The 11,842-nt window shown below is 43.0% G+C and overlaps 1 protein-coding gene across 3 annotated transcripts; it reads right to left on the bottom strand.

Moving 5' to 3' along the window:
* Positions 1–4,350: 4,350 nt before the first annotated feature.
* On the bottom strand, positions 4,351–10,166 carry BAMBI (BMP and activin membrane bound inhibitor). 3 transcript variants are annotated; one of them, XM_069086382.1, is made up of 3 exons: positions 9,509–10,166; positions 5,571–5,846; positions 4,351–5,097 (listed from the first exon to the last, which is right to left on the bottom strand). In XM_069086382.1, exons 1-3 carry the CDS (start codon positions 9,582–9,584, stop codon positions 4,679–4,681), a joined length of 771 nt encoding a protein of 256 aa, XP_068942483.1. In that variant the 5' UTR covers positions 9,585–10,166; the 3' UTR covers positions 4,351–4,678. The 3 variants fall into 3 exon arrangements, with proteins under 3 accessions (XP_068942483.1, XP_068942481.1, XP_068942482.1); XM_069086380.1 differs by having other exon boundaries at positions 4,351–5,100; positions 5,559–5,846; positions 9,509–10,165; XM_069086381.1 differs by having other exon boundaries at positions 5,559–5,846; positions 9,509–10,165.
* Between the last annotated feature and the right edge of the window lie 1,676 nt (positions 10,167–11,842).

Raw genomic sequence — 11,842 nt, 5'->3', positions numbered from 1 at the left:
AACTTGATTCCCCCCCATCTAGAGAATAGATATCCAAAAAGATTTTCATCTCTAGCCACATGTGCATATAAAGGCTTACCTGTATTAAATAGAAAAACGTAATTCTAAAAATAAGTTGCCAAAGTACTTTCTATTTGTTAGGAACATGGAGAAAACTTATAAAGCAACCATGAAGCCATGCAGAGTGTCCTGGATTTGCCATCCCAACACCAGGGCTAGAATCTAGGCTCTGTTTCTTAGTATTAAATGAGATACTATATGCAAAGTCCTTTGCATACCTTAAAAGCAGTATGTAACTATGAGCTATTATTATATCATTATTCCCTTGTGACTTTAAGCAAATCATTTCACTTCTCTGGGGCTCATTTTCCTAATTTGTAAAATAACAGGTTGGGTTTAATATCTCTAAAGGCCCTTCCTACATTAAATCATACACTCAACTTTCTTGAAACTTAATAGCTTCAGAGATCCAGAATGGGTTCACGAAGTTTACCAAATTGGCTAGAATGAACATGATGCAGTGAATAGGGATTTGAACTTGGAGTCAGGGAGACTGGGGTTCAAACCTGTGTGACAATGTCCAAGTCACTTAACCACTATGAGCCTCAGTTTCCCCATCTGTAAAATGAGGATTATAATACCTCATCCGAAGAGGTGTAGTGAGATTCCAGTGGGATCCAATGTACAGTGCTTTGCAAATTTACATAAATGCCTGTTATCAAAACAGACCCTAGGCTCCAGTTTCCTGAAAGGAGAAACTGGCTACAAGTAGCAGAATTGCCAAAGGAATTACCATTCCATTGGATGTTTTCTGCCAGAAAAACATCAACAGTTACCTAAAATCGAAATATTTCTATCATCAACCCTTGAGGTTATTTCGAAGGGAAACCACTGCAAACCAACCTGAAAATTAGAAGAGATGATTCTTCTCCAAAGACAGCAAACCAAGAAAAAGAAGGAAACACCCAGTGACTAGTTTGCAGGCCTCCATTTGTAATCCTCAATCCTCCTAAGTAAAGAAAACAATCACCCAGAAAGATGGAGATAAGCCAAAGTTCCTGTATATTTAAACTGTCATAGCAGGTCAATCCGTCACTGATAGCATGTCTCTTATTAATTATGTAATCCTTAAAGTATAAAGCTTCTAAAAGATCTTAGGTTATTTGGAGCAGAGGGAAATAGGTAAAAGTCAGAAAGTAAAGGATCAGTTGGACATAAGAAAATTATCCTAGCTCTGAAAGGCTACTTCCAGCTCCCTGATACTGGATGCCACTGGTTGCTTTCAAGCTTTTAGCCTGTAATCACCCAATATTGAAACCAGATTTACAGGCTCTTTAGAGAGGGGAGCTTTGTGATTTTCTAAAGCATACATGTTTGGTATTTTAGAAGGTCAAACCCCCTGTGGTATAGTGTTTTTAATAGAATCAGTTCAGAAGTTAGGAGGAGACACATAAACCAATCCCCAGGAAGTCTGAGACCAATTCAAAAAGAGAGAGCAAAAGAACAAAAAAGTTAGGAGGATCATGCAGAACAAGATGGCCAGGAACACAGGGAGAGCATAATGCTGAAGGACCATCACAGGCATTCAGAAAGAATTACTCCTTAGTTGGGGAAAATTCCCAGCTCAAAACAAAGAGAACTCAACTCTGTATAAGGGTCTTGACGCTACAACCAACCAAAAGAGAGCAGTATTTGAGAACAAAGTACCGCCCCCCAAAAAAATCTGGCAATAGATGTACTCTAGCCCCCTCCCCCATTTTGCCAATGAGTATTACTCTTCTTGGATTATAGATTCCTCAAAATCTCTGCCTCAGAGGTCCTCTTGAGGAAAAAACTAAATGGAGTTCTCACCTAGACCCCTAGCCTGGCTAGCTCTACACAAAAATAACTCAAGCTTTGTTCAAAGCAATGTATTTTAAGAAACATGGTGATGCTTTCATATCAAAACTCCAGTTTATCTATGGGAAGGGCATTACATCTGGCATCAAAGAAGTAAGGTCGTATCTAAAAGGTAGAAATGAAGTTCTAGGGAATGTGGAGAGTTGCTGGGCAAGAGACATTGCTGATCTATGTTATTTATTGCCTGGTCTGACAAGCAGGATCAGAAGTCAGCTTACTTCTAATGGGCATAAGTCCAGACCTCCATGAAAAGTGAAGTCAGTTTGGAGGATGGGGCAGAAGGAATAAGAAGTTAGAAATATAGGACAATGAAATAGGAGAAGCTATTACATTTTCTGAAAATCTAACTAGCTTAGACCCTAAATTCACTCCTTCCCATAGGAGTTAACCAGTTCAAATTTAATTTTGTTCACTTTGATGTAACTTTCATTTCATGATTTAACTTGACGTCCACTTTCTGAATTAAGAAATTATGAGCTGAAATTGGGAAACCTAATCATCTCCAAGTATTTGAAGATCTGCCTTCTGGAAGTGAGAAGGCTAATTCTACATGGTCTCAGAAGGCAGAACTGAGAGCCATGACTTGAAACTGCTGAAGCAGATTTCAGTCACATATAACGAAAAACTTCTTAATAATGACCACCATCTAAATATGGAAAGTGCTGCCTTGGCGGAGGAAGATCCCTCCCCACCAGGGATGTTGGGAGAGACCAAATGGATTTACATCAGATCAGATTTAGGATCCATCTAATCCAACTCTCTTATTTTAAGGTAAGGGGAACTTGAAGGCCAGAGAGATCAAATAATTTGCCCCAAAGCAACATAGGTACTACTAACTGACCAAGTGTGAGTTCGGGTACAATGCAGGTTTGCTGCAAATACTGCTCTCTGCCCATTCAAACAGGGATTGAACTAAAGGACCTATGAAGATATTCTGATAATTTGTTTCACCTGATAATTTGGCCCTGGGTAATAGTGTATCAGAATCATGTGATATTGCCATGGGGTAGTAGAGGAAGGAGAAATGTCAATTCCACCCTAGTAAGACTGGCAGATCTATATGTAGAAATCCAGCCTAAAGGACCAGCCATAACCTTACACGAAAATAGCAAAGAAAACACAGGGATATATAGTAAACTAAAGTCCACGAGGCTCTAGGCTTTTAACTTGTTTCTAGTTTGAATAAACTAAAATATCGATAAAGGACACTAAAATTTGACCCTAAAATTAATTTTTACTAGGAACCCTCAAAAAAAGCATGATGCTAATATTGTGGCTTTAAATATTTAATTTTAAAAGGCTTCCTTATTATTCCAGAGGCTCATTTCCATCATACCCTAGATAGGCCTCAGGGACCATCATAGATCAAAATTGATCAAGCATTCAATTTAACTTTGGGACTACTCTAGCTGTAGGTAGAACTGGCCATTACATTTACCTCATTATAGGCTCAATTTTTTTTCTCTTAACTCTCACAAAAATAATATGCCCCAGAAATGGACAGTAAAAGCAAATGGTTTTCCCCAAGTCATAGAAGAGAAAGTCTATTCTCATACATATACAAGTTCTTAGGTTCTCAGCAAGGCAAACAGATGCTATGGCCAGTAGACATACACAGATTAAGTTTGAATTAAAGCTGGGTAGTATCAGCCCAAAGAAAGTACTGAAGAAGATAGTGAATAAGATCGTTTATTTTAACCACATTAGTCACTTTGCTAACATCAGTGCTATATTGGGTGGCATTAATCAAGGGCTAAGTGTAAAATAAGCTAAAGACTTCCTACCACCATACATTTTCAGATCTTGGCTGGAACACCAGTCCCAGTTTTGTCCGGTTCTCTAGGAACTGAGGGGAATAAGGGAGATGTCAGTACAAGCATTGAACAAGTTTTGGAAAGAGCAAGCTATGGTATAACAGAAAAATTAGTCCATTTAAGCTTGAAACAAAATGGAATAAGGAATCAATCACTCAACAATACAAGAGAAGAGTAATCAACTTAAATAAGAAAATTTAGATTCTGGGGAGGAAAATAACCTATAAGCAAAAGTGTGAAGCTAATTAAAACCAACACTAGAAATATTTCATAGAGATTTGACTGACATATCTAGCCTTGAATAATTGAAACTAGTATTATAAAGAAGGCTGAAAAACAGGATTCTCTTCACACAGACAATGCTGGATAAGGGAAAGAAGGATATTGCATATTTAGGCACTATCCAACATGCCCAAAACAATACATGTGGTACTTTTAACACTGTAACAGATCAGACTGAAACATTTATTGAGCATTGATTGATTCCTTGCAACAGAGCCTCAAATATACAAGTTAATCTTGTAGTTAGATCACCTCCCAACTATTTTTTTTAATTTAAGAAAGACTCCACTAAATTTCAGACAAAATATATATATATATTTAAATCTTTACAATAAATCAAGAAACATATAGGAGCTTGTATACTGTATATTTCAGTTTTTATTTTGGTATTCATTTCCAGCTCCCTACAGTTCAAATAACCCTGGTGACAGTGTACAACTTCTACATTTTGCTTTTATAGCTTTAAAGCAAGTAATACATTTGAGTGTATTTTAAATCTGTGCAAATAATCCTTCAGAAGAAATCTCCAAGACTCTGTTTGTAGAGGTTATTTTCTCTCTCAAAGATGATTAGTGAATTGTGTTTTGTTTTTCTTCAGATAAAGTGCTCCTGTCCAGCAGAACCCAAAGGCCTTCAAGAGTTTTAGTTTTTTCCCCATGAAGTTTAACTCGGGTAAAACTTGGTCATACAAATTCCAGCTTCCCATGCCCACTGTACATTCCCCAATGAACCAGTGAGAGGATTTTCTCATTGCTGAGGTCTGTTTGTCTCACTTTATCACAGCTCATACAGCAATTCTCATGCCCACTGACTGGTACCATGCATTCCAAGTCTAGCTTCGCCACCTGTCCCTTTTTGGAATGGTGTCCATGAAAACTATAGTGCAAACGGGAAATCATCTGCTGCCGTTGGTCCTGAAGTCTCTTGTTCTCACTTCGGAGCATCCGCAGAGCTAACATGATAAGCAACACTAAGATCAGCCCGCCAGCTATGGGCACTGCAATGACAGCCGCTCTGAACCACAATTCCTTGGAAGAGGTCAGCTCCTGGACCTTGGTGATGAGATTTCGGCTGCTATCGTGCTGGTATCGGCTTCCTTGTCCTGCTGGGAACGGGACGAGAAAACCATCAATACTCTTATTTTAAGTTAGTAACAAGCCAATTTGAACAGATCCCATATGAAAAACACAAGATTGCAAGGAAAAGATCCAAGAGCTTACTTGGCACAAAAGTGTCAGTAAGACAATTCCAACCCATTTTTAAAATATTAAGCTATGGACTACAATCTCTAAGTCACCAAATATGAATGAGGACTAATGTTCTCTAACCTCTTAGAAATGTTGAAAAAACCAGGCCAAGCCTATTAGGCAGACAGACATCTAATGCTTGTGAAAACATAAAAGCTACTCGAGAGAGACGCATTTTTGCATCCAGCCATGCATCTCCCTCTGGTGTCTCTAATTACATTAACAACAAAATCAATAGCAGACATACAAAGTCTTGGCTGTCACAGGCCTATAGATCAGGCAGGCAATTGAGTTTACAAAACCACCTTCTCCCTACCTGAGGTCTCACCCTTGGGAGCAGAAAGAACATCATGCAGTCCTCTATAATTGCACATATCTTCATGACAACATTCCAATGTGGGCACAGCGGTGCCGGAGTGGTTTTGTGCCTGTTTGGCTTGGCAGATGTCTGCTGTGCTTGCAATAGAGTCCAGGCAGCCATGAGTAAGTGGGGAATTCGTGTTCTGGGGGTCAAGAAGTCTCGAGAAGCAGGCATTCAGCTCTGATTTACACATATAGCCAGTTGCAACACAGTGGGCTGCATCACAGTAGCACCGGATTTCACCTGAGAAGGGAAGAAATCATGTCAAACTCAGCTGCCTGGCCCCAAATGGAAGCAGTGGTGGGGGTGGGGAGGACAGGGAGAGACAGAAGGGAGAGTACTGAAAGGCGGACTTGGGAGGAAAGCCTACCAGGAAAAATTTCTATAGCTAGGTCACTATGGTAAAATTTCATCCCAGGTCTTTTTCACTGGGGTATCTTTATTTTGGGCAGGAAGGAGAATATAACAGTAAGACAGACTAAAGGAGAAGTTATGGGTGAGAGGTCACTTTCGAGTATTCAGCTGTACTTTTTATTATCATCATAGAATATTATTGAGAAAGCACTATGGATAATTGGTGATTAAATTCCAGTTCCTATTAGAATTCTATAATGCAACATTCTGATCATAAGCTATGGGTCAACAGAATTTTACAGTCACAAATTTCTGACAAGCTAGAGGGTAATTAAAACAGTGCTTTTAAAAAAAGTAAGAATTTCTTTTTTCTTGATTTCCCTCCCCCCTTTACAGGAAAGGTAAATTACATTATTTATTCACTTCATTCCCACATGACCAGAGAACATAAAAATTCTGGGCTTTTTGATTTTGTCAGTATAAATATTTGATCGGAACTGGTGAATTGTTTACTACCTCCAAGAGCTGTGCCAAAGTTTAAGAGCTTTACCTAACACCTTATAAAGTTATTAAGTAGAACCATAACAATCTAGAAACTTTTTCAGTTAGAGGCTTTAAAAACTACGAAACTGGGCAGTCACTCTGCAGTGTCTCCAGAAAAGGCAACTTTTCCTATAAAGATCTTTTCATGCAAAAGAGTTATTTAGCCAGTATACTGTAAAATGGGCACAGAGCAGTTTACAATTAGTGGTTTGTTTGCCAAAGTCAATTTCTTTCAACCTAAATGGAAAGTCATAAAAAAAGGCAAATCTGCAAAATGTTCAAGAGCCTCCTCCCTCCCCTCCCCTTCATATTAGCTCACCCTCCCTTCCAGTTTTACATGAAATTTAACATGTGACCTAAAAGGGGAAATATTTAAACTGGAAAATCCTCCACTGGTTGTATTAACCCAAAAAAAATCTTTCAGGAAACCTCAAAAATTTCAGAAGGAAGTGATTTTTAAAAGCTTCTTTCATAAAACTCATTTTGTGAGCTGTCACCTCTTAAGAACAATGTGACACTTTCCTATATAAAAATTATAGCTCAGATATTCCAGGATCCAGAGATATCTCCAATCTTGAAGGCCTGTCAGATCAGACTTCATTCATTGTTCTATGCAGTAGCTGGGGTAACTTTCACTTGAAGAGATGCACCTTCTTTCCATGCCAGGTTTTCAAAATCTGGAAATCTGTCTGGCATTTGAAGCCTAAACTCTGAAAATATGCACCAGTAACTCTCACTCTCTATTGAGGCCCCCTCCACTTCTTCTAAGCTCCTTCCCAAACATTACATTGGCCTGTGAAAGGTGAATCACCTGGTTTTTCTGTCTCATTTTCAGCCCACCTTGGCCCACAAGGCTGTTCTGCCCCTCTTTTCTAGGTTATAAAACTAGAACACAAAACACTGTCAGGCAGTTGGTGCTTAAAAGATGGAGTGTCATGCTCCTAAGTCTGAATTCATTCTCTTGGGCTTAATAAACCAAAGTAAAGTGAGCTTCATTCCTTCCCCGCCCTCTCCAATGCCCTACCCCCGGTTCAGGAAGTTTCCCCCCAGGTCTGCTCTGTAGTTTCCTCCCCTGAACATTTGTCAGTGTTTTTCATGTAATATCAATAGATTTTGCCGGTATGATGAGGCTCTTAAGTCCCTGGAAAGACTAAAGAGCCTTAAGGAAGTGAAATAAAAGTAAGTTACTTAAAAAAATTTTACACATAATAAAACACAATAATTATTAAAATGGGAAGACTGAACATAAGATGCCATTTTAAATTTTTGTAAGACCCTGTTTAAAATGTTACATTTTTATTGACCTAAAATGGTCTAATAAACAAATTTTGACAGGCTAGTCACAAGATTGTAACAACTCTTTTTAATTAGAGCCACATTTTTTTTTCTCGAAAAGAGAATGGACTTTTGTACTACTGTATAAAAACTGTATTTTTTTTTTGTCGTTTCATAAAGTTTCTTCCTGTGGTATGCAAAAGGCCAGAAAGGGTATTGGTATTTTGAAACAGTGAACAATGCTCTTCTGTTCCCCCCCCCCCCATTCTTGTTACTGTATGTAGCTATTAAACAAAAATGTCTGCTTTTAGTCAAAGATGGCTACAGGAGACTGCAGGCTTCCCTTAAAGCTTTTGAAGTTAACAGCAGTCAGAAGTCTGTGATCCCCTAATTATATCATTATCAGGCACATAGTTTCAGTATCTGTGACTTCACATCAGTCTCAGTCACTCCCTGTTCTGCCTGCCTTTGATGGGGCCAGAAGGCTTCCCTCTGCAGGCTGCAAGGGCTGTTATTTAGGGTTAATTACACCCTTCCTTCCAAAATAAATAAATACTGTAGCACATCATCATCACTGCGCTAGCTTATCCTTTAACCTCATGCAGGCAACATGGCAATTATAGGAAAGGGGAGGGGGGTGTGATAGAAAAGCTAAATACCACTCCTTACTTAAAATACACGTATTATCTATTCACGTACTGTTGTGGGGGTGGGAGGGAGAATCTAACAACGTGTAAATAAAGACCATCCATTTCTACCTGAGAGGTGGAAAAACTGCGGGTAAGAAAACGTCCAAATAACTACCTATCCACTTTTCGTGGGATGGTGTGTGTAAAGTATGAAGAGACTGACATAGGAAAAAGAGGCTGGACTTCTTTTGAGTGAACCTCCTTGTCTGTCCTAGCAATGGAAAGCGACACTCACACTCATACACTCACACTTACACACAAGCTAGGGCTAGGTGTGAGGGGAGGAAAGGCTCTGCGGATCCTTTTCCTGTCCCGCGGCCCTCGGGGAGAAGAGGCGGTGCTCTGAGCCTGTTAAGATGGCCCCGCTCCACGACTGGAAACGTTCAGAAGTCCATTAAAGACAAACTAACAAAAACATTTTGACAACCACTTGCCCCGGAGGTCTGACTTTACATCAATGAACCAGGGCAACAACTCAGGGAACGGGAAGGGGCGGCGGAGGGAACTGTAGAGGGAGGAGGGAAGGAAGAGCCTGAGTCCGAGGGTACCCGCGTCTCCAGCAGCCCCAGAACGCACCGCAGCCACTTCTAAGAACGCACCAACTTGTTGTGACCTGTGGGCCCCGACGCGCTGCGGGAGGAAATCTTACTCGCTGCTAACAAAGGCTTGGCAGCCGGCTTCAAAGCCCACTTGGCCTGGACGCATGAGATGGATTCCCCACCACCCCCCAGCCCTTGCTGTGCCCTGCGGACAAAGCTGCGCGGCTCCACTCCACTCCACGCTCAGAAACTCCGCTCCCACTCTCCCTCCCTCAAGGGGAAAGGTCGGGTGTGGGGATGGTGGGAGACGGAACAGCAAATTGGGAAAAAGGACAACCCACTTCTCCAAGAAACCTGGGAGACGAGGGTGCTTTCATTTCCCGGACTGCCATTTAGGTTCATCAGTCCAGCGTGGAGTCCACGCGCACGGACACACACACAGACACATACTCGCCCTAGAGCAGCCCCCCCTCTCGGGACCCCCCGGGGGCGCCCGTTCACTCACCTTTGGTGAGCAGAATGGCCATGGCGCACAGTTCGATTTGCAGCCAGATGAAGATGTAACTGGAATGGCGATCCATTTAACCCCCCCACCCTGGCGTCGCGCCCCCGCCCGGGGCTCCCGATGTCGGGGGGCTCCGCCGCAGCCTAGGACGCCCCAGCCGGGCTGCTCATGGGCGCTCGCACAGCGCGCAGCCGACAGACTGATGGACTGGAGCGCAGCCAAGCGGCCGGCGCCCCCAGGTCGCCTCCAAGTCCCTGCTCGCCTTCTCCGTCTGTCCTTCCCAAAGGCCGACGGGTCTGGGCACAGTCCGCGTCAGTAGCCAGTCCCCGCCGGCTGCTGGAGGAAAGAGGGAAGGCAGGAGAGGCAGGAGGAAAAGTTTTGCCGCCGCCGCCTCGGCCAACTTAGGTTGCCCTAGTCTGCCCCACACGTCCCGGAGCTTCTCTCCAGTCGCCGCCGCCGCCCGTTTCTGCTGCTCCAGCCCGGGAAAGCGGGATCAGCCTGCCCGGCCGCCCGCACAAACCAGATCGCTTTCTTTGAAAGGAAGAAAACGTTTGCAAAGGTCCTGGACCGCGACTCGGTGCTCGGCCTCAGCCGGAGCTTCTGCTTCGGCTAGCTGCCCTCCTGCGCTGTAAATAGCGCCGCCGAACCCGAGCTCGGCCCGCTGGAGCCCCGCCCTCTGCCCCGCCCCCTGGAAACACTAAACCCCGCAATACGCGGCCGGGATTGGCCCAGCAACCTTTGTCAGTCAATTTCGAGGTGGGGGGAGGATGGGCGTGAGGGAGGGGGCGGATTTGGCTTCCAAAGCTCGGGACCCGGAGAGCCTGAATCTGCTAAGCCAGAGCGCGCAGCCTGTCTTCTCAGTGCTTTCTCCCACTCGTCTCACAGACAGACAGACACACACACACACACACAAGCACACACACACACGCGCGCGAGGTCATTCACCAGTTTATAATCCCCACCCCATGTTTGCTTCTCCCATCTTTAAAACATTTTGACTGCTTGCGTTGATACAGCTCTCTACACAGTGCTGTCCCATGAGGTAGGTAAGGCAAATACCATCATTGTTAAAGTGAGGAAACTGAGGCCAGAGACGTAGAGATGCCAGTAATCCGCACAGCTAATGTGGGATTGACCCGACTCTCGAGCAAATACATCTCCTCCGGTGCCCTTTTCTCGGTCCTGCGCTACGTCTGCATCCCCAATGGTTTTCATTTCTTTACTCATGCTTGCCTCCCTCTCGACCTCCACAAAACCTAGACCTTCCCATCTCTACTTCCCTCGATCTCCACACTCATCTGTCTGCCAACCTGGGTTCAGAACAACCCAACCCTAGAGAACAGGTGTTGGTCCCTCAACCTTCGGTTCTAGGCATCCCAGGATAGTCCTGTCAGGCTGTTACAAGAGCCTTTTTTGGAAATAGTAGGAAAAGAGGCGAGACGCTCAAACCCAGGGGCACACACATAGCTGCCAGGTTGGGAAAGGAGGTCGTTTTCAGCTGCCTCCTATTCTTCTCCCTGCCACACACCCTCCTTGAACCACCCTCCCCGTGATCAATAAAGCCCAGACAGACAGACTTGATCAGAAGGAGCCGAGTTGGTTCTTTCTCCCCAGTAGACTGGGTACGAGTAGCCAGCTAGAGACACTTAACGAAAATTAGCAAATCCAAAAGCACCAGGCGCCAGTGAGACGACACAGACCGAGACTGACACTCAATTATCCCCCCAAACAATCGCAGGCAAACACACAGGCAGAACCTGATCAATATCAGTCCCGCAGTGATCTCCTTACTGAGATGCTAATTCACTTATTAGGGCTGGCTCAGAAGCCAGCCAGCTAACACACCCAAGTCAGGTTTGGTCTTGGAGGATTTGGTTCGAAACTCTCTCCGGTAGATTCCCCACAGGACTGCAACAGACTAGATTCAAAACCACTGACAAACTTGCCTTTTAAGACCAACCTATACTATAAAGTTCCCCAACCCGAACAGGTACAGAACAGACACTGTTTTCAGATTGTTTAAAAAAAAAAAAAGCATCTCCCTGGAGACGCGTTTATTTATTTTATACTAAAGTGGCAGGTGTTAGGTCAAATCCTTTAAAACAGTAGTGAACGTTAGTGCTGAGAAATGTGAACCGATCCTTTGGGTGGAATCACCTAAAAACGCCCTAGCCTTAAAGTTGAAAAGATGTTAGATGTTTACAAATTTTACTGAGGAGATAATAGAGGAAATAACCCTTGAAAAGAAAATGTTTCCATAGAAAATGCTTGGGAAAACTTTGAAAAGCTTTTGAAAAAAAAAAAAATCACTGAATTAAAATCCATTTGAAGAAG

This window comes from Petaurus breviceps, unplaced genomic scaffold, assembly GCF_028583685.1.
Source record: "Petaurus breviceps papuanus isolate PSGF00001 unplaced genomic scaffold, PetGlider_PUasm1.0 178, whole genome shotgun sequence".
Taxonomy (NCBI): Eukaryota; Metazoa; Chordata; class Mammalia; order Diprotodontia; family Petauridae; genus Petaurus; species Petaurus breviceps.
This window is presented reverse-complemented; position numbering and strand designations above follow the sequence as displayed.